The 27152-nt window shown below is 41.6% G+C and overlaps 1 protein-coding gene across 9 annotated transcripts in view; it reads left to right on the top strand.

The window, feature by feature from the left end:
* LOC147017509 (zinc finger protein 536-like) overlaps positions 1-27152 on the top strand; it is a 316222-nt gene that overhangs the window by 165137 nt on the left and 123933 nt on the right. For all 9 annotated transcript variants that reach the window (XM_085847220.1, XM_085847221.1, XM_085847222.1 and 6 more), the window contains one exon: positions 13295-13441. In XM_085847220.1, the coding sequence (XP_085703346.1) occupies positions 13295-13441 (147 nt within the window). The remainder of the gene's footprint in view (positions 1-13294; positions 13442-27152) is intronic.

The raw sequence follows: 27152 nt of genomic DNA, 5'->3' as shown, positions 1-27152 counted from the left end.
CCAATTAGCGAGCGTGGCTCCGCCCCCGAGGTCATCCTGATCCGGATATTTGCATATTAGCTGCTCCTATCAGCCTATAAAACAGCGAGCGCAAGGCGAATCAGGGCAGAAAGAGTGAGTCAGTTTTTTTTTTGGTTGGAGAGCAGAGGCGAGTCGGGCAAAGTGTGAGTCGAGTCATCGGTGTGGCAGAGAGTCTAGTCGGGTGGCGAAGTCATCGGTGTGTCATCGAGTTGGGTTCTGGAGTCGGCTGAGAAGAGTTGCGGGAAGAGGCAAGGAGCTCGGGTCCGAGGCGAGAAGGACGGCGGTCGGCGATGAGGTCGCGGTGTGGGATCGCTCGTCGTGGGACCCAAGCCAGCCAGCCATTCTCCCTCCCCCAGGGCATCAACAATTCCCCCTTTCCCCCGCGCTGAGATAGTGCAACAAGGGGGCCCCATTCCCACCCCTCTCTAAACATCGTGCCAACGAAACCCGCCAAGGAGCACGGAGTCGGGGCACAGCGACGCGGCCACATCTGCGGCTCATCCGCCAACGCGTCATGAGGATGCGAGTAGGACCCCCCCTCCCCCCGGTCTCATGGGCCTGGCCGCTCCTACAGGTCATGCGCGCATATTAGCCGACAGGCCCGTCTGCCCCCTTGTCTATGAGGGTGGCTTCTTTCCTTTGCTTTTGAGTAAATGTGTGTTGGCGCCGTCTGTAAAGTAGAACTGTATAAGTGTTGCCGTGTGTGCGCATAGTCGGTAGTAAATCTGCGTCGTTGTTGCTTTTGTTTTAATTGCTATCTGTGCATTTTGACTGTTTGGCTGTATATGTGTTCTTTCCGTGTGTCGCGTAATAAATGTGCTTTGTGTGAACTGTTTTCCCGTTTCGCTTCGTCTTTTCTTTCTTGACCCTCCATCCTGCTTCACGTAAAGGGTTCGTATTGGGCTTAATACGCCCGGTAATTAATCGGAATCGTCGAATTCGATGATAACACTGCTCGGTTATCACTGTAGCACAGAGCGGACCGCTCAAGCGGTTCATGTCCGGAGTCAACCTGCGGCGAGGTACGATCGCCCGGTTTACCATCCGCGTGGGTACTTAGGTAGGTCGAGTTTGGCGAACAACCCTATCCTACGCTGGTGGCCGATTGGCACGATTGTGGTGAAGTTGAAAGGTCCACCCGTGACTGGCTCCGGGCGATAGTTCCCGGAGGGTCATGACTGAATTGTTCGTCCGGTGGGCGACGCGGTCGCGATTCGAGTGACGCGGCCATTCGCACGCCGGCGGGCGCGAATTCGCACCAATATATATATATATATATATATATATATATACATATATATATATATATATATATATATATATATATATATAGATATATATTTTTTTGCAATGCTTATAAACATCCGGAGATGACAGCGTTTGTGACTTGACATTTTGGGCGTCTCTGGGAGGTGTATGCTTCATGTGTTTGCTAATCGTGTGCCAAACTAGCCATTTCATCACAAGCGTTTTGCTGGAGTGCTTGCTTGAGTGCTTAGGCCACTTGGCGAGCATCGGTCGAGGTGGGTGGAGCCTGTTCAGTGTTCAGCTCTCCAATTGGAGGTTTCAGAGTCTGAGGTGGAGCCTGTGATGCTGTTTTAGAATCCTCTTCATCAATATTTGTGATCGTGAGACGAGTTTGTGTTCCTCTTCTTCTTTGCACTAATAAGCAAAGCGAATGGACAAACTCTTTTTGTTGACATAACTTAGGGTTCATGGAATAGATAAATCTCGCTTCTAGTATTCTGAGATGTGTTATACTTCATCCTCTACTCAATAACTTGAATGCATCCACATTATATTGTTCAGCACAGTTTGCATTCTCCATTAAATGCTGTCCAATAGCAGATACACACGACATTGGGATTGATGCTGGGTCCTCCCAGAAGCACGTACCAGCTGTATTCGCATACCAATAGTGTTTTTCCTGATGGACAAAGGAACATGCTGCTTGATTCTGTCAGTCAGAGTCTGGGTAGTTCTGCCTCCATACCGGGCATCACATCGGCACTTTAACTGAAAAATAATATAGCTAAGTTTTCAGGTAGGCAGAACATCCTGCTTAACTGCAGGAATCAGACGTCGAGAGGGGAAAATCACTCATGGACCAACAGCCAGATACGTGTTTGAGACACATCTTTTGATTTGTTCCTCATATCTTTGCGACATTTTCCCTTTCCAAGGAATCTTGATGTAGACCAAGCACTTCACAGGACCCATCTTCCGTTCATCTATAGCAGTACCTGCAACTTGGTCAGCTTCTGCAATTCTTGATATCCAACAAAGATGTTTGCTAATGTTGGGCCCAAAGGAGAGACCATGGCCACCCCATCAATTTGGATGAACATAATGTTATTAATGCTAAATCGACATCTCTTGGAGCCATGTTCATCAACTCCATGAAGACAGATTCAGAAATTGTCGCATGCTCACGTTCCATGTGATAAAGCAAATGTATACATATATCGATGGTCTCTGTCATTGGGACATTTGTAAACAGGCTATCAATGTCAAAAGAACACATTATATTCTCCAAATCAGTCGGACACGTCTCCCTTATGGCATCAGCAAAAGTGAAAGAATCTTTGATGACAAACCTGGAGACCGACTCGAGCGCTGGTTGCAGTAACTCACCCAGACATTTCGCCAGCTGATGCTGGGCAGAGCCTACCATGGACAGAATTGGTCTCAGTGGAACATTCTGCTTGTGAATTTTCGGTAGACCGTACATTCTCAGCCGAAGAGAGCCTACTGGCTTCATCCTCTTGTAATATTCCCTCGACAGTTCACCACGTTTGTGCAGTTGGAGCAATCTCTATCCGATTTCATTCTCCAATCGTGACGTACGGTCACTTTCAAGCTGAAGGAGTGTATCCATGCTTCCCAGCTGTCAAAACTTGGACTGATCCTGTAGGATAACCAACATTTTGTTCACGTAGTCCACCTGGTTTAAAATAACCACACCAGAGCCTTTGTCAGGTTTTTAGATGTGGATTTCAGGGTTTCTTCTTAAATTCTTCATGGCAGTCATGCATTCCCTTTGTAAATAGAAGTCAGGTCATTGTGGACCCCACAGTCGGCATATGCCAGATCACAAAGTCTAGCCTTCATCGCCTGATCTGCTTCAATGGAGACTGCATAATGTTTACTCAACTGCTCATAAAGAAGCTCAAACTCTGCAAAAACTTCCTCTCTTTTTTTTTTTGAAGTTGTTGTTTGGAATGGTGAACCCAAACCCATGAGCGAGAACAAACCTCTCGGTTTCAGATAGGGTAGAGTCCGACAAATTGAGAACATGCTGAGAAGAACCACGAATGATAGAACCGAAATGTTTCACCTTTAAACGGTCAATGTTTTGATCGTTTCTCTATCTTGCAACTAATTCGACGCGGTCATCAATCTTTGCAATATATCTATACAGATATATCTATACGTTGTGTTCTCCCAAGTTCATCCTGCCAAAACATGCACTCAACAGACAGACTTGATCTGTCGCCAGGCTGAGGCCTCTGTGCTGGAGGTGACGCTTTGGTGTCGGACTGTGTCCAATGGGGGATCTGGGGAGGGCTCATCACACTCTACATGTGTCGAGATATATATATATATATATATATATATATATATATATATATATATATATATATATATATATTCTCAATAAAATGTGGAAAATTTATACAGTACATCAAAAGCTGTACTATCTTGTTACTATGCATTGCCTTATAATATCTGAGGGAGGAGGTTTGGGGCACATCCTTCCTCACTTTTTATGAAAGGGCCATCTTGCTTCACCTTCCTCTGTCTGTATCATTGGTGATTTGCAAAGGGTTAATATTTTTCAACACTTTTCTGCAAAGAACACATTTGTACCTTGCTTCATAAAGTCATTTTTAGCTCGTTATTTTTCCAGCTAGCGAAGCTTTTAACATCGTTATTATCATTGAAAGAGGGCCACGTGTTGGCAAGTTTTCAATGCAGAGTGAATACATTTTAGGGGTTCTGGGTAAAAGCGGTTGATGACATTATAAAATGATGCCAGAGTCAGCAGATGTATGAGAAGAATGGACAATTAGATACAGAATTACAATGTCACAAATTGTTGAAGTAGTGTTTGGCTTCCACGTTCTCTTCTGATCAAGTTGTTGCTGTTGCTGGGAGGAGTTAACCCTTTCTCTATCCACCTCGCTGGGGAGGAACATTGCATCACCTCACCGCTACCCAGTGTACAGAGGACAACATGAGATGAGCCATCCTCAATCCTCACCCATCTATTTCGAAAAGCACAATCTTCCAGTTCTAACGTTATAGAAATACTTAATACAATACAAGATAAGAAGTTCTACAACTGCATATGAATTTACTCGGCGTTTAAGGCCTTAATCTAACTATTCCCCTTTCTGAACATGTGTAACAATAATAATGTAAGGAAATGGATGCATTGATTTCAGTGAATCTGCAATGATGTGTTTATGTGAATCAAGTGTCATGGGAAAAACATTGTCGCTTCGTGGGTGGAAATACTTTTGTTTCCATCTGCGAGGATGTTGGGGAGTAGCCCAAGCGAAGCTCATAATAGCTCACTTAGTGGTGCGCTCACCATTAAAGTGTCTATTTTGGGGTTCATCCTCGACGACAAATTGGAAATAATGAAAAACTACCATAAGAGTGGACGTTCAACAGGCTTTGCAGTATTTGGAACACCTCGTGTTAAGGGTGTTAAGATAAAGCTGGCTGAACCATCTGCATTTGGGTTGTAAACATGAAAGATCCTGTGGAATATTTGAAAAGAGTCGGCCATTGTGTGCTGGCACTCTGGTTATTTATCTTGCCTCAGCATTAAATGTGTTTGCAAGTTGGTAAATATATGGTTGTCGATGTTAAGTTCGTGGTAAATTTGAGAATTCTAGAGAGCAGCCTCTCCATATCGGAGCTGCGAGAAGGGCTCATGCTATTATCCTCTTTGGGGGATATATATATATATATATATATATATATATATGTATATATATATATATATATATATATATATATATAAATACATATATATATATATATATATATATAAATACATATATATATATATATATATATATATATATATATATATATATATATATATATTACAGGAGATATAGGCCTGCGCCACAATAACACAATAACATCACCACAATAACAAACATGTAATCATACATGTTTGTGGTTTATAGTAATTTTTACTTCTGGTAGGAGTGCCCCACGTAACGCCATGATAAGCTATTTATACACGTTAACACAATGGGGTTTGTCCGTCCAAGGAGGAAAAACCCCTTGGGGAAGGGTGATATTATTGGTTCACGAGCGCTAGCCAGAGTGACCACTATATTCGTTATGTCTGTGTGTCTGTCTGTCTGTCTGTGTGTGTCTGTCTGTCCAGAGCATAACTCCGTGGACTTTGATCCGATCTTGATGAAACTTGGTTATGTGTTCGACATCAATGTCTAGTTGTGTTTTCCTGGATGAGGGCATGCTACACCTATTGTGGGTGGACCCACGCCCCAAAAAATTGCCATTTTTAGGGGGTAGTCGGATTAAAAATCTATCTTCTCCTAGGGAATTGACTGAATGGAATGGGTTCCTCAGTATTTTAATAGCAAAATGAATTATCTTAAACTTGTCGTTGTCCGATTTTTCATTTTCATCCCAAGGTCAAGGTCACAAGGTCAAAAACTTAGAAAATCGCGAATTTTGACATAAAAATCATACGACCGCCCAAACTTTGAGAGCTAGGATGACAATGTTTTTAATGCATAACCTTGAGGTCATTCCCCACCTAAAGTCTCGAAACCATTTTGCTCTATCTCGAACACCTTGCCCGTGGCGCCCCCTTCAAGTTTGTTTTTACGCCGATTTATTCAAAATATAGATAATCCGAGGAGTGCGAAATGCCATATAGCCGATATGACGTTATATTGTTCCTGGAATGTTCCAGAGGAGGTTTTGCACCAAAGGTCATAATCCTTGACCTTTGTTCTTTCAAGGCCACAAAGGTCAAATTTTCAAAGTTGTGGGAATCGAACCGGGTTTTCGACCTTCTTTGACGAACTAACTCCAATAAGCTATAGCACGTATCCTGTTTCCTTATTTTAATGTCCACAACATTGTTTTGTGACCTTTAAAGGTTATGCAAAGGTCGATTTTTAAAGTTGTTGAACGAAACCGGGTTTTCCACATTTTGCAGCGAATAACCTGTCACTTGTACCACATCATGTTGATCATTTTTATAACTTGGTCAAACATTATCACATTGTCTCATCCTTGACTTCTGAAACGATCTACATCATCAAATACCGCTCGTGAACCATCGCCGTCTTCAGAGTTGTTAGTATTATTATTTTTTTGTAATAACATTAATATTATGCTATTATCATTAGTATTCTTTTACTTTTGTTATTAGAAGCGGCCTTCGAAAAATGCCATGATTAGCTATCTTAACACATACATACACCTTAACACGGATTTAGCCTAAGGTGGAAAAACCTCCCTGGGAAGGAAGGAAAATTAAGTCGCTACAACCTCCATCGTGCGACCCTTAGTCTTCCTCTCAAGTTTGGTTGAGATTGGATAAGTAACGACCGAATGTATTGCAGTTAAAAATACACACAGACAGACGGTCACCAAATTGCGTATTTTAGTTTGATGTACATATCAGACGGATTAAATTAATATGGTGCGAATATGGCACCTTTTGTCTCGAAGTTCCTTGTAAATCCTCGTAAACATTTTTTGTTGAAGAGAGAACATTGTATTGAAAGTTTCTGTGTCATTAGGTTTGAATATTTTTATTTTATCCTCAAAACATTTTTTCTGGGATGGCCTGAGAGCATTCTCACCTGAACCCCGAGCTCGTGACGGGGAATCAAATTTGCTCTCCCATAAACCGTATACGTGTGTCCATTGTCCACTAATGTTCTTGCAATTCATGCAAAAGTCCACTGATGCCTCCTGTACGTGTCTATGTGATGCAAGTACAAGCTCCTCGACGAGCCTTAGATCAACGTAAAGGCAAATAACAAAACGAGGGATGATGTAATTCCTGGTCAAGTAAAGCAAACCTTGTTGATGTAAAACAACTGCGACATTGCTGTTGGTTTTACTTTCACAGAAATAGTGTCATTCGAGTTTATTTCTCTCCACCGAGGTTCATAACGCAAACAGAGTTGCCAACCATAACGTGTGCCATCGGTGGATAACGCAGTGTTTACACCGGCGAGTCAACGGAGCGCATATTTATTTCCATGACACAGACGATCCTTTTATTCCCATTATTTTCATTTATTTTCTAATACATATTCAATTCACTCTCTTTATTTCTGACACGTCATTCATTCCACTCTTGCCCTGGGGGTTGGAATAAAATTCTGGAGATGCTACAAAGACTGCTGGCACTATTTATATGGAAAGAATGAATAACGTTCATCATGGCTACTGTTGAAACACATTCATAATGGAGTGGTATATGGGTCAGGGAGGCAGATAAGCACCTTGCTCCATGTGTTTCCTGCCTTCACAGGTAGCAGTGTGGGTCCTCTCACGTTCCAATGCCCAAATGGCTTGGTGGAGGTGATTTTCACCGGATCCACCATCTGCTACGGCCATGCCGCGCTAAAGGGAGGCTAGATGCCATCTGTTTTCAGCAAGTAGGAGGGCAGGGGGATATAATGTGCTTCTCTCTGTCTTTAGCCTCTGCATATAACCAAGCTGAGGAATAGAAATAGTACCCTCTGGTGCACACAACCTCTAACTGCACCTGAGTGAGACATCACTGTTCAAATGGCTGTGAGTAACGCCTCCTAGCGTTAACAAGTGTTTCTGTCACTGCACCTGTCTCACGGTCGTGTTTTCCGTCCATTTCTGACCGTTAGATCTGTTCGACCATTAACGGTACTATCTCCCCACCTTCTTCGAAGGGCTGTGGAAATTCAAGTCTGGTGATAACCCCGGTTAACCTGTCTATCTGTTACCCAGCAGTCGCGTTCAAATCCCGTGCACCAAATGTATTTCTCCATCGCCTTCTGCTGTCCTAGCAATTCATGCAAAAGTACATTGGCATCTAGTAATATCCTTGTTTTTATTGGGATTTATTTAGAATGCTCTCCACTAGCCTTGGATGAATGTAAAACACCAAAGCCTCATTTGTAAAGCCATCACTTACAAATATTTCTTACGCGATCTGATGAAAATCTTTTCAAATTGTTATTGGAACTCATGAGAAACCAAAGGAGATTTGCATTTTGAATAACAAGACGAAAGATCAGTTTTGAACATTTTATTTTCTCCGAATCAAGCTTGTTTTAAAATTCTGCAGTCACAAAACAAAGTTACGACAGACCAGGAATCAATGATTCATTTTCAAACAAAATACTTTTCTTTCAAAAATAAGGATCCCAAAAGTGCTTTGCAATCAACAAAGAAAGGGAAATAAGTTTAAAAAGAACTTGAATAATCCAAAAAAACATATTTTCAGATGTGTGTCAACGCTGAGGAATATAGCACTTTTATTGAGCCACACAGAGCTTGATTAGTCTGAATAACAGGACCATCAGTGATATACCCATTATGTAATGATTGAGAGGATTCCAAAATGGGGACTGGCAGGATAGACGATAAGAATGTGCAATTGCCTCTGAGCTGTCTACAGCCTGGGTTCAAATCTCGATCCAGATATAAACCGTCACGTTTGTGTTTCACGGGCAGGGTGACGCAGCGATGTTTGTGTCGTCCCTCGGAAGGACGTTAAACTGGACGTCCCGTCTGCTGGAATTCGTCGGTAGATGTTAAAGATCCCACGGTGTCCTTCGGGAAGAGTAGGTGAATTATAAAACAGCACCATGAACAAATTACAAATTCTCGCTCTCTCTCTGTAGAGTATCCTGCATCGCAGTGGCAACCTGTCCAGGATTCTAAGTCTTGTCAAGAAACTGTTTCGGCAGAACTGACACTGCATTGAGCATGGCTGATGATGTTGATGATGATGATGATGATGATGATGATGATGATGATGATGATGATGATGATGATGATGATGATGGAAAATGACATCCACCATAAACTGCTTGAATGCTTCAGGGGCACCAGGAACACAGTTTTGCTTAGAATGTTCTGGACGAGTAAGTTTAACTTTTCTGAGTTCTGCCCGAATCCTTGATAGATTTTTCATTAGCATGTGTTACACAAATGTCTGTTTTAGCAGATGAAATATGTTGATGGTGACACAATGATATTTAAATCTCGTTTATTTTGTCATTGCATATGATGCCACCACCTACAAATGCAGTCTTAAGTTCTCATAGCTGGGAATGTGACTTCATTTTGCTTTGTTTCAACAATTTTATTTAAATCGAGAATGTCTGTGTAAAAGGCTTTAAACAATGCCACAGTACACCCCCCACCCCTACCCCCTTTCCCAACCCTCGTAAAGGATGAATACCATTGGTCAAGTAGAACCGAATGCAACTCCAATGAATTTTTTTTATCGTATAAGAGTGAGAACACAGAACAAAACATGAACATAGCAGAAATAACAACAGAAAGGGAGGGCACACCAATAACAGGGTAGAGGGACACAGGCGAATAATGGCTGAGGGGAAGCATGAGGAAGAAAAGGAGGTATTGGTTGAATATGCTGGATATAAGCTCAAGCACATGAAAAGGGGGCTGAAAGAAGTTGGGAAAACTGGGGATGAAATGACAATGGCACAAAAAACAAACAAGGTTGGAGAGAGAGAGGGGTGAAAACGCTAATAACATTGATCAGGACAAATCCCACAAAGCCAATGGATCCTTCACCTAAATTTACAATCAACTGTTGAAATACTTTAACGTGAAAGTGGGGAATTATAATCTATCATACGAAAACCAAAGACATGATCGATGCGGGTCAATTGTCAAACGTGCAAAAGAAAAAAATAAAAATCCTGGAAGTTGTACAAATCTTTCTAAAACACGACAATTATCTGTGTTGTAGTATTATGAAAACTGCAATGGCACTCAGTAGAGCACACACCTCCGCATGGCTGAACAGTTTACGTTTTGTATCTCATTAAAGACCAGATCTGCATCCGGATCTTCACAAAAATTGAATCAATTCTTCCTTGTCACACACCCAACTTGTCCACCAAGTTTCGTCCGAATCTGTCCATAACCCGTTGAGATATCCTGCTCACAGACAGACAGACAGGGGTGAGAACATAACCTGCCTCCACCTTTGGTTGCAGAGGTAGCAATTGTCATCACAGCAACGCTTGTGGATCACAAGTTTTTCATTGCCTGAGGCCGACTCCACTCTTTCCTGTTTGTTTCACAATTGGTTGTTTAAATTGTTTTTGTTGTTTAGATGTGTCTTTTCTGTCAAAATTGCCACTCCCATCCACATCAACAGAATTCCTTGAGCAGAATTGCTATATATATATATATATATATATAAATACACTCCTATCCAAAAATCTTCGACATTTTGCATTTTTCTACTGTGATGTGTAAGTAAATTAAAACTTTGTGTTCAATGCAAATACACCTTGATGAAAAAAATCTTATTCAGATAACCATATTTATACACAATATGCCTTGATGTAAAACCAATAGTATGTTCACCATTGTTCTTCAAAACCACTGAAATTCTTCTCGGGACACTATGAACTCCTATGGATTTGTGTGTGTGTGTGTGTGTGTGTGTGTGTGTGTGTGTGTATGTCTGTGTGTGTTGAAGAGAAGAGTTGATGATCGGCTGAGGAGGCACACATAAGAAAAGGTAGAATTTAAAAGGTTCAAGTGCAAAACATTGCAATTCCGTTGTGTGTATCAGCAGGAACTCTCGGGGTGTTTTAAAAGGGCATAAAAAACAGGATGTGAATGCTTTGCTTGAACAGGAAACAGGAAACGTTGTGAGAGCACTAAATTTACAATGAGCATAGTTGAGACAAAAGATATGTTCATCTGTGTTAAAATATTATTGATAGCTTGAATGTTTTTTTTTTCTTTTTCTGCTGGAGTCCCACACTCTTAAATTGCCAAAATCATACTCCTGTCTTGACGTTTTCACCTATCACATTGATGATAATGGTCGAATGGTTGTGGGTGTTGTTATTGTTGTTTCTGTTCCATCCATCCATCCATTGGGACCATAACCTGTGCAGAGCGTTGGTGCTGCCGAAGCAGTCTCCTTGGCTATTGGACACAATCCTGGACGGGTCGCCACTCCGACACAGGATACCAGCATGCTGGCACTCATTTTGCCAACATCGGAAGGATGACAGGCCGAGTTAACCCTACCTGGTATTAATTCAACAGCTGAGTGGGATTTGAACTCAGGACCCTTTGATCCCAAGCCCACCACTCTAACCATTAAGCCAACACCAGGCATGTTCCTGTTTGAATTATTCATATGTCTTCTTCATATTATTTGGATGGTAGGATTACGAGGGTTCGCCCCTTAGAAACTCCCTGGCTCAAGCTTCGATTCCCAGCAGAGTGAGGTTTAACAAAGCCTACCATGATGCCATCCCATTTTGAATGTGGAAACTCAATTTCCATGTGTGATTATTTATTTATTTGAAAAGAGGAAGTCTGTGGCTCTGCAAGCCGGCCAAATCCCCATGATAAGAGACATATCCACATTGTTCGCGTGAATTTGGTTGTCCACCTTCTTGTTCGGTACTAATCATCGAGTATAAAAAAGATGAGTCCCGAGGAGGACATTATTATAATTTTATTATTATTATGAAATAATTTATCGTGTAATATTATACATCTGTTTTAGGGATGTGCACCTGTAATTGTACACCTCATTGGTTTACCATGGGGAATTTCTTGGTAGCGTGAGTGTGCTCGAAATGTTGTTGATCACCCAAACCACCAACAGTCACTTTCAATTGTGTTGACAAGTGTGCTGCCTCCTCACTTCATTGCGCATGAAAAGTGTTATCTTCAACTTCTCTTTTATTAACTATCTTTAATGTGTGTTCCAACCATCGGTCATATCACCACTCGAGAGAATAAAAACAGACACGCGATTTCACACGCCGTGAGCTTGAAACACCTGGCAGCCTTAAATCAAATGAACACGTCCAAGATGACGGGGATTTTGCCGTTGAATATATGTCGAGTTAGCAGGCCATGATGATCTTGGGTCAGAAAAGGCCAGAATCATAGATGCTTTTCTCGTCGTAGTCCTTTTGATTAAAAGAAAGAGGTGTGGTTTACAAGTTGTCCATTTCCAAAGGAGCTGTAATCCTTGTTTGTGGAACCTCGCCATCTGGTGTTTCAATGGCTCGGTGCATCAGGAATAAAGGGTAACATGAAACCACTGGAGGTTTGCCGCCATCTCGTGGAAGGAAGTTAAAATGTCTTCATTCTCTGCAACTTCTTCTGACTAAAAGTGTCTCTTCGGAAGCAGAGATATAATCAGCAATGGCCGCTTGCCATTTGGTAAAATATTGCTCCCAAAAGAGCTGAGACGCACCTTCATTTTAAACACAACTTCATTCTCTGCCAAAATCTGCAGCATGTTGGCCAATTACCTCTGCTTTCGGGGAACGCATCGCCGGTGCTTAAAAGGGGGCTGGTTATGCCCAATTAAGGCCTGCTTTCCTCGGGCCTACCTTGTAATTACGAAGCAGGTTCGGTACGCATTCCACAGCCACCTGGGGATAAGTGGCAGTGTGGCCGTGATGAGAGAGAAAGGAGGCACCATTAGCCTCCCCCAAGCTTACAGCTTTCTAACGGCCTCCTTTCCAAACACTCGGGGTTCTGACAGGGAACACGAATTAGGCACAGAAGCCTGCTGAGTTTCTCTGTAATCCCTCTTTAACGTGCATCGTCGCACCCACAGAGGCAACGCGTTCCTTCTTTTTCCCATCTTCCCTCCCTCGCTTTCTTCACATTTTCCTGTTCCTTGTTTATCATTTATTTTGTCTTCTCGCTTTACTCCTCTACTTTTCTCTCCCAAGTCAAAAGCCTTTGCATTTCATTTGGTTTGTTTTATGACTTAAAAACATCTTTTAATCCTTACTGTAGTCTTGCTGCTACTGCTGTGTTGCCTGTACAAGCAAAGAATACACAATTCCCCTTATATGTCCTGAAAAGCTTTGTTCGAGAAATGCTTTGGATGTCCCTCCCGCTATGTATGGAAAGCCCTGTAGTGGTATCCCTCACACAGCAGGATTCCCGTATTGCTTGAATTTTTTTCTTTACATACTTACCATGAGCGCATTCTCTCATTTTCCTCATCTCTCCGCAGAGCTGAGCGATGATGTAGCGCTGGAAAACCAGCATGAGGGCATCAAGAGGAGGGGCCGCAGATCTCAGGGTTACAAAGACTGCCCCGTTTGCAGAAAGTCTTTCAAGTCATCACATCAACTCAAATTTCACTTGAGAACACACACGGGTACGTCAGTAGGAATGTCTGTAATGATCGACATTATATGCTCAAATGCTTAGGATTCACAGAGGAGATAAATGTACATGTATTGCATGAAGTATCGGGACATTAGGAGGCAAATGTACTTTTGCTTCGATCGTAAGGACATTAGCAGCTGCTAAGTGAATCGACACCATATAAGGGGGTTGAATCCGGGGTCAGGGCATCGTAAATGAGTGCTCAGATGTGAATAATAAACAGTGCATCTTAAAATTGAGGTACTTTCGTTTTGTGTTGAAACGATGACCTGCGCTGTTGATCGAGTTGGGAGACATGTCGACTTACATTTTTCACATGAGGAACAAGGAAATTCGGATTTGTGATCCAAACATGAGGGAGCAGGTTGAGGATGTGGAGCATGGAGGGGACAGTGGTCGCTATTTTTTTTTTCAGGGCAGACTCATGCTGAGAGTGGATTGTCTACCAAGGTGATGATGTTTCACTTTCGGAACACAGATTTTGAAGGGGATGAGACAATAACTTGGAAAACTAGAAGGCTCACTCGGTAGAGTGCATACCTCCGCCCAGATCCGGATTCGGAACTTCACCAAAACTGAATCGATTCGTCCTTGTCATGCACCCAACCTGTTCACCGAGTTTGATCCGAATCTGTCTGCAACTTTTTGAGATATCCTGCTCACAAACAAACAGACAGACAGACAAACAGACAGAGGTGAAAACATAACCTCCGTCCACCTAAGGTGGGTGGAGGTGATTAATTGATATTTTGTGGTGTCAGGGAACTGTTGTGAAAAATATATATTAAAATATATATATAAGGGAGAGGGGTGTAGCAGAAATTTATACCACTCAAATGTAAATTATATAAATGGAGAGATTAAGGAACATATATTAACACTAAGATCAATGATGGTGTTAAAGACAAACGCACAGCATTTACTTCCCTTTGGCCCCTCTTTGTGAATTTCATGGAGGAACTGGGTGGGACGTGGATTCGGTTAAAGGAAAAACAGAAGCTTCGTAAACTAGTCAGACAGGCAAAAAGGAAGTTTGAACGAGACTAAGCGAGGAATACGAGTTCAGCCTTCTTTAAAAACGTATCGGTTAGAAAGACAAGGTTAAGGCAGGTGTGCGATTGATACAAGTTAATCAGGAAGATTACAGAGTATGGATAATGGATATAATGAGATAATGGACGGAGTTTGGTAACAATAAAGACAAAACAAGGTCGAACTGATAATTATGATGAAGGGTGATTTTACTTGGTGAATGGCTGGGATGTGGACTATTTGCCAGAAAGAGCACTCTGAGCAAGAACAGGGGTCCATTAAATTAGAAAGCAATTAGGCAAATATCTAGAAGTGATAAAACTGGATAGGCATACCAGGAATGAAGTAATGTGTGTGTGCAAACTAGGTATATCTGCGTCCATGGTCCCAGCTCATCTTTAGGGGTGGGGGGGGGGGTGATGAAGATCAGGTGCCGTCCCTCGGATGAACGTTAACCTGGGTGTCCCGTCTACAGGCATTAGTTGTTTGACGTAAAATATCCCACTGTGTCTTTCGCGAAGAGTAGGCGAGCTGTTGCCGGCAACATGAGCAAATTACATTTTGTCCAAACTACAGAGACATTACATGAGTGGCACAGCCATGCCCTCACTCCCCACAACCATACAGTGTGCTTCTTACGAAAGAATAAAATCACATCTGTCGGTATGATTTCGTGCATTTAGTATCAAGCCATCACTAAATCAAATTGAATCTTACCAAATCAACAAAATATATGTTAAACCTATTTTATCCAAATTAAGTTGTATTTTGGTTTTGCCATAAAGTTTTGAAAACCAGAAATATGATTTATTTCATTATTAATTGTGCAATGAGAGGAGCCACAGCTCGGTTTCATGTTTTGAGATGGGTAAAACCTCTATGATAGGGACCTTCAATTTATACTGTACTTCAGTAGAGGAGGAGGAGGAGATTGGGACCATACTCTGTGCAGAGCGTTGGTGCTGCTTAAGGCTTAAGCATTCTCCTTGGCTATTGGGCACAATCCTGGACGGGTCGCCACTCCGATACAGTACACCGGCAAGTTGGTACTCATTTTGCCGACCTTGGAAGGATGACAGGCCAAGTTAATTCCACCTGGTATTAATTCAACAGCTGAGCGGGATTCAAACTCCGGACCCGGCATACTTCAGTGGAAGCCCATAATTACTCTGTGTATGGGAAGCAAAAAGTTGGTTAGGCAATTGTTTCACTTATCTGTCTGTCTGTCTGTCTGTCCGTCTGCAAACATTTATACTTGAACTTGAACTTGAACTTGAAACGTCAGTTTATGATTGACAAACAACTTAATTTCGATTGAATGTTACATTTTGAACACGAATCGCAACATGAATTGCAAAACGGCCTGCAGTTTAGCAGTCCTGCTCTGAATTTATCCCAATCATGCATGTGCAGAGAGGAGTGATGCCATTATTTTACTCCGTCTGCCATTCTGGCTGTCAAACAAAATTGAAAATAATTCCAAACAGGATACTTACTGCTTTGAGGACGTCATAAAGCACACATACAACAGGCACGGATAACCAATGTAATATGTTAGATAGGGTGGTGTAATTGACACTGCATTAACAGCGGTAAATTTCAAGATATTTTTTTTAATACGATCTTTAAAATCTTTATTTTATTTTAATTGAATTGTATACTTAAACAATGCATGGGGTAAGGTGTTCCATGAACTCTAGTTGATACTGTAATTTAGAAGACTAGTACGTGCCCATACGTGCGTTCCCGTACGTGCATGGCCATACGTGCGTGGCCGTATGTGCAAAAAAAAAAAACTTTCAAACCGTGTGCCAGAAACAAAACTCACAGGCCGTTCCTTCGCTCTCGTGTGCCTGTACGTGCCTGGCCGTACGTGCAAAACAAAAACAAACAAACAAAAGAAAACTTTCAAACAATCACACAGGCCATTCCTTCACTCTCATAAACGTCGACTGGATTGGGGCATTGTGTTTATCTATAAATGTCCATAAGAAATTGAGAAATTATTATAATACAGTAAGTCATTACTATCCGGAAGTAGTGCGTGCCCGTACGGAATGTTCACATGCATTCCACGAATTATCGCTTGCATTGAAGTAACAACTGCTGTGATACTTACACACACAGAGTTAATTAAAATCCAAGTTAAAATCAAGTTTACCTCTCTGTCTTTGCTTGCCATGACATTCGCTGCCATTGACCATTGCCACTCCTACGCCACGGTAACTAAATGGTGCCCTTTCCCCATCGGCCACTCCTACACAGCAATGTGTCCTGTCATTGGTTTGGTAAATAAATGGCCGCAGCAACATGTCTTGTCATTGGTTTGGTAAATAAATGCCCATAACTTGGGAAGCACTTGTCCGATTAATATCAAACCTTGAAAAGGCACATCCTCAGGTCCCAGCAATATACCTGGCAAGTTTCAATTAGATCGGACCAGTGGTTGTCGAGAAACAGCGGTCTCACACACACACACACACACACACACACACACACACACACACACACACACACACACACACACACACACACACACACACACACACACACACACACACACACACACACACACACACACACACACACACACTGCTGAAATTATAGATAGATGCACCCTAATTTACATTGTACTCTGGCTAAAAAGCTAATTATCGTGAACCCACAATTTAGAGTGTGTGGTGGTGTAATCGTTAGAATGTCTGCTCTGAGTCTTGGAGGTTGGTGGTTCAAATCCTGGCCGAGTCACACCAAATAATTTTTAAAATGGCACGTGCTGCTTACTTGCTTGACGCTCAGCATTTAAAATGATAGATCACGGACAAACAACGCTGGAAGGCAATGGCAAACCACCCAGTATAACCCTTGCCAAGAAACTGCTTCGGCAGTTTTAAACTGTACTGTGATAGTGACCCCCAATTTATACAGTCCTTAAGATGGCCATGACAGTGCACCGCAGGCTGAGCCAAATAGGCAGGTAAAAATTTGTTTTATATTTTGTGTGTTTTTGTGTGTTTCAGTGTGTTTATGAGTTTGTGTGTATTTTTTTAGTGTGAGAGGGCTGGTGTGTGTTATCTTTCCAAGTGTTATCACATTTTTAACTCCTGATACCTTCTTCGCACCTCATTTGCACAAAAGACCAATCCAAACAAAATAATATAAAACAAAGGAAGCCCTTTTCCTGACAGGCTTTGCCGGATCTATTTTGTTTTTAGTTTACTTTAAAAATATTTAAACACATTCAAGGCAGATCCATAACCATGTTCTGCATTCCTCTCTTTCAGAAAATGTTATCATATTATAGCTTTGTGTTGGAGAGCACATATTATAACATTGGGGATGTGACCGGGAGGTGTATGGGGAATGGGGGATGGAACGGGGAAGTAGATCTATGATCCTCACTGCTCAACCCACACTCATCAATTCCTCTTTTCTCCCGCCTGTGGAATCAACTTCCACATTCTCTTCAATCTCATTCTTCCCTCCAGGTCTTCAAGACAGCCATTAACCACCATCTGAAATTATCCCCAATCCAAAACCATGATCTCTTCTACCCTTGTTGATCCATCCCAAGTCGTCCACCTTCCAAATTCCCAGTTTTTTTTCTTCCTGAGAGTTTATTTCTGTGTCCATCTTGTCCAACCCCGGTGTCCTTTCCTGCCCCCCATTCCTCCCCACACCCATAGTTTGTCCAAGTCTCCCTCTATCTTGTCCTTCAACTATGCTGTCCTCTATCTCTGTCTGTACTGTTCCATTTGTTCTGTTATGTCCTGATGCATTCAGTATACTTGCTCTTTCACGAGCCTCGACTCTGTTCTGTATTCTAAAACAAACGAAAAGAAAACAGTTTAAATCTTTGGGAGCCTCACACGTGAAAATGCTTTGTCAAAAAGGGGACAACAATTTAAGGGCATAAAAGCATGCAAGTTAAGCAGACTTAATGTGATCTTCCTTAAATCTAAACTGCATTTCCTCAAACGATGCCACATTAGCAAGGAAATCTTTAATGTTTGCCCATTGCAAAAACAAAAGATATCTCATGAGATGTTATCATCAGTATTGCAAAACAAAGACAAGTACTTGACAACAGAACCGATCGAAACATTGACTATCAATAAGTAGAATTGTCAAGTGAGATAATTTGCCAAGTCTGATGATTATCAGACAAATGACGAGCTTCCAGTCCAAGACTAACACCCAACAGAGACTCTTCCTATCACTTTGTAAAGAAGCATAAATAGAAGAAGAAAACGCACTTTGTGAAGCATACTATTCCACATAGAGGATTGCGATCATCGACCATTGAGTGAACTGCTAGTCCGTTGGGCTGCAGAATTGTCGAGATTTTAAAGAGTTTCCTTCAAAGTGCTATAACCCTGAGTTCAATCCCTGGTTACGTCAAATCCACTTATTAACTGATAGGGAGAGCTGTATGGTGGTGTATACCCTCAAAGAGATGGGATTAGGTTTCTGGGTGTGTTACGTCTTCATAACTTTGATACTCAACTCGGAATGTTTGTTGGAACGAGTTAAACTGCAGCTGCAAAAAATATCAAGACCCTTACTGTGCCAACTGTCAAACCGTGGCAGAAATTTAGTGATCAATAATCTGGCTGCATCTATTTTTTTGTATAAAATCCATAGCTTGCAACCTCTTCACCAAGTGATGAGGTTCAACAGGTTCCGAGTCACCTTTTTTGGTGTGGGAAGTTCTTCCGACCTTTGGCCAGATTAGTACTGAACTTGCTGTTATCTCAAGGTGGCTGAGGGCTGGTAAATATCAAATGCTGTATTATGATTTCCCATTTATTATGGGAAAAGTCTGGCTTTTTCGATACAAACCTCATCTGGTATGGAGGCATCTAACCAGCCATCTGTCACATCATGCTGGGTAATTGGTCTATACCAAGGAACACTTCCTGATGGACTTAAATCAGACAGATCGATACCAATCTTCCACCTTAATTCCACCAAAGTTTCATCAAAGCCCAGCAAGCTTTCGTGGTCCATTGTGACCTGGTTACATACAACAGTTCGATGTTTCTTCATGAATCACTTTTAAATAATACACTCTTTCAAGGGTTTTAAAATAACAGAACCTTTATTGAGTATTTTATTATTCCCCTCCCGGTTTCACCAGAGGGACAATAGGTTTGCTCTCTATCTCTCCGTGCATCCGTCACACCTGTAGTTTTTGAGACTTTTTTCCCCTCCCTTTTAACTTATTAATCTGAAACTTGGAACATGGCTTTATAATGATAAGTTATAGAACTAGTTTAAGTTTCAGAGCATTTTGTCAATTTTTCAGAGTTATGCCCTTTTTGGACTTATAATATATCAAATCGGTAGGGGACATGTATTACAAAGTAATTCTCACTCTTGTTTATACTATTTTCATTCTGCTACCTTGAGAACATTGTGCAAAATAGGTGGCTAAAATGTTTTGGGGGTTGCTTGCAACTACTGGTGTTCGACCTTGCCGGAGAGTTGACAAGTTGCTGCAAAGTGTTATTTGAGCCTCTCAGTTGTACAAGTCAAGCTTGTATCCGAGAACCCCCTCCGGCCATCGTTGCACTTCAGAAGTTTTCCTCATTTTATTTTGTCCTCTTCCATGACTTCATAACTTGTTTTGATATTTAGCTTTCTTCACTTTTTTTCCAATGCATAATCCTGATATAATTTGATAAGTGTGTGTTTGTTTGGATTGCACGGGAATGTTTGAGGCAGTAAAAAGGAATTCCTAGGCCAGGGTGGGGGAGATGACCCCAATTCTCTCTATGTAAATGTGTATCTCATCGTGCCACTCAGTTGGGGGTTGGTATTACAAGTCATCCCATCCATAATTCTGGGGGAATTAACCCATCCAGAATTCTCAGAGAAATTGACCAGTCAATAAGGGCAGGTTCTTCGCTTCTCCAAAAAATTTGTATTCCAGCTCTATGACAGTAATTTTCCCTGGTTTACCCACTTATATACCCTGTAAGTGACCTCTCTACTGTATTTCCACATGACCCCTCTCTCAATCCAAATTGGGAACACTATTATAAAGCTCCTGTGCCTAAGCATATGGGTGACCTTCAGTAGAGACTAACACATTGGATTTTGCCAACACATTCTCCCTTACATTGCTTCTCCCTTGCAATAAGCATACAATGGTACTTTTGTGGAATAGTGGAAACACTGGCTCATGCCTATCTTGGGTGCAAATTCTTGGTTCCTCTTTTGTTGATGTTAAGGTTGTTATTCGATCAGACGTTTTCCCCTAATTTTTAGTTTTCCTGTTTTTTTTTTCTTTATATGGCCTCAGTGTTTCTCCAGACCTCCATACAGTAACTGTGCCAAACATTTTTTTTTTATAGCTCAAGCCAAATTAGCCATGTGTAAGACCAGAATGTATCGAATACAAAATGATCGTTCAGTTTCTGATGTTGTTCTAATGTTTAAAGCTGCTTTTGAGGCTGTATTAAATTGGATTTTTGCTGTTACAGTACTCCGTTTCTGGTCAACGATACTCCAATGGGAAACTCTGGAGTGTACACAATGCTCTTTGTGAAGTGTTGTCTTATCGTTTGTTGGAAATTAATCTGTAACTGGTATCTTTCTCTTAAACTGAGACCGAGCAAGGTGTTAGTGTTTTCTTTTTTTCCTGTTTCTTCTAAGTTATGTATTGCTTATATTTCTAACAAATCGTGTCACCCGAACGAGATCGGGTTAATTAGACTTGAGTAAGATATCAAGATTGTTGTTCAGAGCTGCAGCAATTAATTTCCGCAGGAGTGCAACACGGTAATAGTTGGCCAAATGACCTCCTTATTTCTTTGTTTGATGATATAAAGGATCGTACGACCACATGTTCCACTCAATGTTGTCCCATGGAGATAGTGGACCCTTTGTATATGAATTTCCATTCTGCATACGGAAAATAAAATGTTAAGAGAAAGCATCTCAAAATGCAAAGCCCGTCAACGTCCGCTTTGTACTCGAACTAAACTTAACGAAAACGAGTTAAAAAAAATTGTACATTTTATTAATTTGTGTTCTCCACAATCTATACCGTGTGTGTGTGTGTGTGTGTGTGTGTGTGTGTGTGTGTGTGTGTGTGTGTCTCCTCCATAACTCTAAAACCATGAAACCTAGCAGCCTGAAACTTTGCATGCATACTAAGAAAACTCAAAGGAAGTGCAAGAGCGAAAATTGGGTGTTTTGGTGAGTTAAAACACCCCTTTTAAAGATAATTAATGGTCTTACTTAATTATATCCTTGATTAGGCGCATCCTCGGTCACTGCTCTCTTTGGGGTCTGAAGGCATTTCCTCGGTAACCTTGCTGGGGTCTGGAGCCCCCATGTTTTTTGGCCTGTTCAACCATGTGACTTGGAACAGGCCACAACGATTTCTTAACAATATAGCTTTTTTTTCACTTTCCTCGCTCATATCATCGAATACCTGTTCATCATAGCTACGAAGCACTGTATACATCACTTTTATAAGTGCTATAAGTTTTCAAATTAGGAATGTGTCAAAATTAACTAACTTCATTGAGCTATATGATTTAATTCATCCACTGCTTGACATCGTGCCCTGTCCCCCAGGAGGGACTATTTATCCATAACATCTGCCAGATCTGTGTCTATATTGTCAGATGTGTCACAAGTTTTTCTACAAGGAAACAAAGCAAATCTGGTGAAAAACAAACGTTTCAAAATACAGTTATAACGTTTGCGTGGACCGCGAACCGATGTACCACATGATGCGTACACCGACGAGCAGGCAATGTGGCGGATTATCTGCAGTTTTTTTCATGGAGGATTAAACTTTGTGATATCTCCAGGGTTGTTCTATGTTAAACATCAACTCTTTTGTTGATAAAGTCATTATTTGAACGAATTAATTTAATTTTTTTAACTGCTGCTGGCGTGGTAAAGATTGGATTTAAAATTAAAAGGATGCTTTATGGTATGTATGCAGCCACAGCCTGGCTAGCCATTCCTTTTAAGCCATTTAATTGGAGTGCTTGCTTGAGTGCTTAAGACACTTGCCAAGTGCCCTATAGTCAAAAACGGTACAGTTTGTGTCCCGATCAGGATGTACAGTCGGCAGTTGCTACAAGGTAGAGGTACATGATTTGCAAAGGTTATATGGTGTCTCGTTGTTAGTTTCAAAGCAATATATATTGGATAACATCCGATTTCCAAGCCGTTAACCATATTCACGTGTTTTCCAAATTACAGAGCCAATTTGTTTTTTTACCTGTCACATGATGATTGGCAGCTGTTTATGAATATTAATGTTTATGCACATCTCCATTAAACATCTATAATGCAACATTGTTTTTATAATTTGTTTGTTGAAATTCCCTTAAAACAAGGGTGAAAGCTACTCAAGATTTCTGTGTTGTATACAGTACGTCCTATAGTCGTTATCGCACTGACTCCAGTCTGCCGATTCCTGAAGAATTGCCGATATCGGCCAAGCACTAATACTGTGTGTGTGTGTGTGTGTGTGTGTGTGTGTGTGTGTGTGTGTGTGTGTGTGTGTGTGTGTGTGTGTGTGTGTTGTTCATAAAGTATAACATTTTCTCTCTGCTAACTCCCCTCCCCCCACCTGCCTCTTTCTCTCTCTCTCTCTCTCTCTCTCTCTCTCTCTCTCTCTCTCTCTCTCTGTCTCTCTCTCTCTCTCTCTCTCTCTCTCTCTCTCTCTCTCTCTTTCTCTCTCTCCCTCTCTTTCTCTCTCTCTCTCTCTGGATGTGTCTGGGTGTTTATCTCCGGACAGTGTTTGTTTATCTCCAGACATGTCTGTGTTTGTCTCTGGACATGTCTGGGCATTGTTTGTCTCCAGACAGCTTCGCTCCGGACGCATCTGGGCTGTGTTTGTCTCTAACCGTGTCGGGCGGTGTTTCTGTCTGGGTGGTGTTTGTCTGCAGACATGTCCAGAAGGGAGTTTTTCTCTGGACGTGTCTGAGCGGTGTTTGTCTCTGGACAGCTTAGCTCCAGACGCATCTGGATGGTTTTTGGTTCTAAACGTGTCCGGGTTGTGTTTGTCTCCAGACGTTTCTGGGCAGTGTTTGTCTCCAGATGTGTCCAGACGGGAGTTTATCTCCAGGCGTGTCTGGACAGGAGTTTGTCTCCGGACATGTTCGGGTGGTGTTTGTCTCCAGACTTGTCTGGGCGGTGTTTGTCTCCAGACGTGTCCGGATGGGAGTTTGTTTCTGGACGTGTCCGGATGGGAGTTTGTCTCTGGACGTATCCGCATGGGAGTTTGTCTCTGGGTGTGCCCAGATGGGAGTTTGTCTCTGGACATGTCCAGGCGGTGTTTGTCTCCGGATGTGTCTGGGCAGTGTTTGTCTCTGGACGTGTATGGGTGGCGTTTGTCTCTGGAGGTGTCCGGGTGGTGTTTTTCTTCGGACGTGTCTGAGTGGTGTTGATAGTATGACTGGTAGAAAATGGATTTCAGACATTATTTTATTTTCTGTCTTCACTGTTATTTTATGCAGACGCATTTTCATGAGACAGTATGAATCATAATTGACATTCCACCACATGTCTGCCTTCCCTTTCTCTCACCTCTCTCTCTGCCTTCCCTTCCGCTACCCCTCCTCACTCTCCCTCTCTCCTTGCTCCCCCATCCCTCCTAACTCTCCCTCCCTCCTCACTCCACCACCCCTCCTCATGACCTTTCCCTCCTCTCTCTCCCCCCCACCTCCTCACTCTCCCTCCTATCCCTTTTCCCCACCCCTATCTTTCTCTCCCACCTCTTTTTCTCACACCCCACTGTGGTATTCCCAACAGTGAAGTAGCAGGTGGAATTTGCTAGTTTCATAATAAAGGTTTGTTAAAGATTTGATGCCAAAAAGCTCAATTGGTAAAAATGTTACAGCCTGGACATACACCCTGAATCTCAATGGTGAACAAGGATTTTGATTAAAACATTTATGGCTGGTCTACCACTTCACCGATGATGTCATCATTACAATCCTCTATTCCCCATTGAGAGTAGAATGAGATGTGCCAAGTTTCAAATTTTCCAATCAGCTGTTTTGAGATAGAATTTTTCCACCGTTTAATCCAAGATGGCTGCCAGACCACATGACCAATGACGTCACGATTATTAAAATATTCTCCATGGGGGGTCGTTCCCACCCTGGAAATGCTGTGCCAATCGGAAAGTGTTTGCTGAGAAAAAAAAAAATGTAAAAAAAAAATCGAGCAAAAAAAAAAGGCCAAAAAAATGGTTGAAGAAGAATAATAATAACACTGGTTTACAAAGAAATTTAGGCACGCATAAAAATAGGTGTTGTAACCTAATTTTGGGGTGCTGATTTCAGATACGAAATCCATTTTCACTCATCACCTCTAGTTTTTGAGATATACATGTATACATGTACGTACATGTATACATATAGCCCAAGACCCCAAAATATCTAAATATTTGAGTAATACACTGCATAAATAGGTGTTTTAGACTAATTTAGGGATGCTGAACTCAAATTAACATTTGGCAAGCCAATGACACTATTTGCGTCATCCAAAAAACTCCGTAGGTCAAACATGTGCATTGTGCGGTTGGGAACGCCAGTAGCTTACTGGTGGTGAGAGAGGGTGGTTAGTGCTGCTCGACAATTATCCGGTAGGATGATACTTTTATATAAAGTATCTGGGTTTTTAGTTTTATTTTATACTATAGAAGAATCATTTCATTGGAATGCTGGGGTATTTATTCCCATTGGCCACTCAGTTCATTTAAAGGAGTCATATGACAATATGGAGCTCTTTCTGGAATCTGTCAAGTACCAGCAGCACCAGTGGAGCCTCTGTGGTGACCTCAAGGTCATTGGGCTCCTTATGGGTATGCAGGCAGGCTTCACGAAGTAATGCTGCTTTCTCTGTCTCTGGGACAGTCGGGCTGTGTCCAAGCACTACACGCAGAAGGACTGGGGGTCTCGGAGCACTTTCGTGCCTGGGGAACACAGTGTCCAAGAAAATCCTCTGCTGGACATAAACAAGGTGCTTCTTCCCCCTCTTCATATCAAGCTTGGCCTCATGAAGAATTTCATGAAGGCCATGCACAAGGTTGGTGCTGCCTTCCAACACCTGTGCACTCTGTCCCCAGGTCTCAGTTCTGCTAAGCTCAAGGAGGGCATCTTCGTCAGACCTCAGATCAGGGTGGTGCTAAAGGATGAGGTATTCGAGGAGAAGCTCACCTTGAGGGAACTGAGAGCATGCGAAGCATTCAAGTCAGTCTGCCATGGCTTCCTTGGTAACACACAGGCACTAGATTACCTAATGCATCTCGAGAAGTTGTTGCAGGCTTATCAGGATATGGGGTGCCGAATGTCTCTCAAGATTCACTTTCTCCACTCCCACCTCAACTTCTTCCCCCCGAACCTCGGATCAGTAAGTGACGAACATGGGGAAAGGTTCCACCAATATATTACTAAGATGGAGAGCAACTACCAAGGCAAGTGGAATCCCAGCATGATGGGGGACTTCTGCTGGATGCTCCTGCGCGACATCCCGAAGGCAAAGTACACCAGATCCTCCAAAAAAAACTCACTTCTGACTTCTGTAGTACTATGATGTGTATATATGCTTATATCCAAGTAATCGTAATATTTAGTTCTGTCAGTGTTCTGTGTCTATGTTTTGTTTCGTTCTGGAATATACCATTTGAATATATGAAATAAACACATTATATTATAAATATATGCATTATAATAAAAAAATGGGATATGTGAAAGCAAAAAAACTAGAGGTGATAGAGCAAAACTATTTAGAAATTTGAATCCAACATATCAAAATTAGTCAGAAACACCTATTCACATGCTTGCCTCAGAATTGTTTTTTTGTAAACCAGTGTAATTAATGAAAATTATTTTAACAAAATTACTAATTTGCCTTCTTCATATTGTCATCATAAAGCTTTATTGAAAATTTGGTGACAAAAGCTCAAATCCAAAAAAAGCAAAAACTTAGGGCCTGGACAGACACACAGACCCAAACACAGACATATTTACAGACAACCACCCACAGAAGTGATTACAAACCCCTGTCTTCTGCTGCGTGGGGGATGGGTTAAGGTTAATTAAAATGCAACAGGTTCAATTCCTGACAAAAACGTTTTGCCAAATATTGTGAAAACATTATTTTGGAAAGTTTCAAAAACATAATTTATTATTAAATCACATTTTAAAAACATTTTTTGAATATTATTATGATATTGCAAATTAACATCATAAACGCCAATGTTTTTTTTAATTTTTTTTAATGTTTAAGGGTATAGTTTTGATAAATTTTAAAGTTGAAGACCCTAACCATATTTGCGGTTCACGGTGATTTTCAAGAACATAAACCCCACAAATGACAAGGCCCTCCATACACTTCAACACTGCATGGGGTATTGTGTTCTATGAACTCTCCAGTTACCTCTGCCAACAAAGGCGGACGGGCGGAGGTTATGTTCCTACCCATGTCTGTCTGTGAGCAGGATATCTCAAACAGCTGCTGTGGACGGATTTGGACTAAACTTGGTGGACACGTTGGATGTATGACAGAAAAGCATTGTTTCGATTTTGGTGAAGATCTGGATCTGGATACGAGAATTTTAAATTTTTTTAAAGTGATTTTTCACCATTGAGGGATATGGCTAAAAGCGATATACAGCATGATATCTC

This window comes from Eptatretus burgeri, chromosome 11 (assembly GCF_056783735.1).
Source record: "Eptatretus burgeri isolate ZD-2024b chromosome 11, Ebu_testis_v1, whole genome shotgun sequence".
NCBI classification, from domain to species: Eukaryota; Metazoa; Chordata; class Myxini; order Myxiniformes; family Myxinidae; genus Eptatretus; species Eptatretus burgeri.
This window is presented reverse-complemented; position numbering and strand designations above follow the sequence as displayed.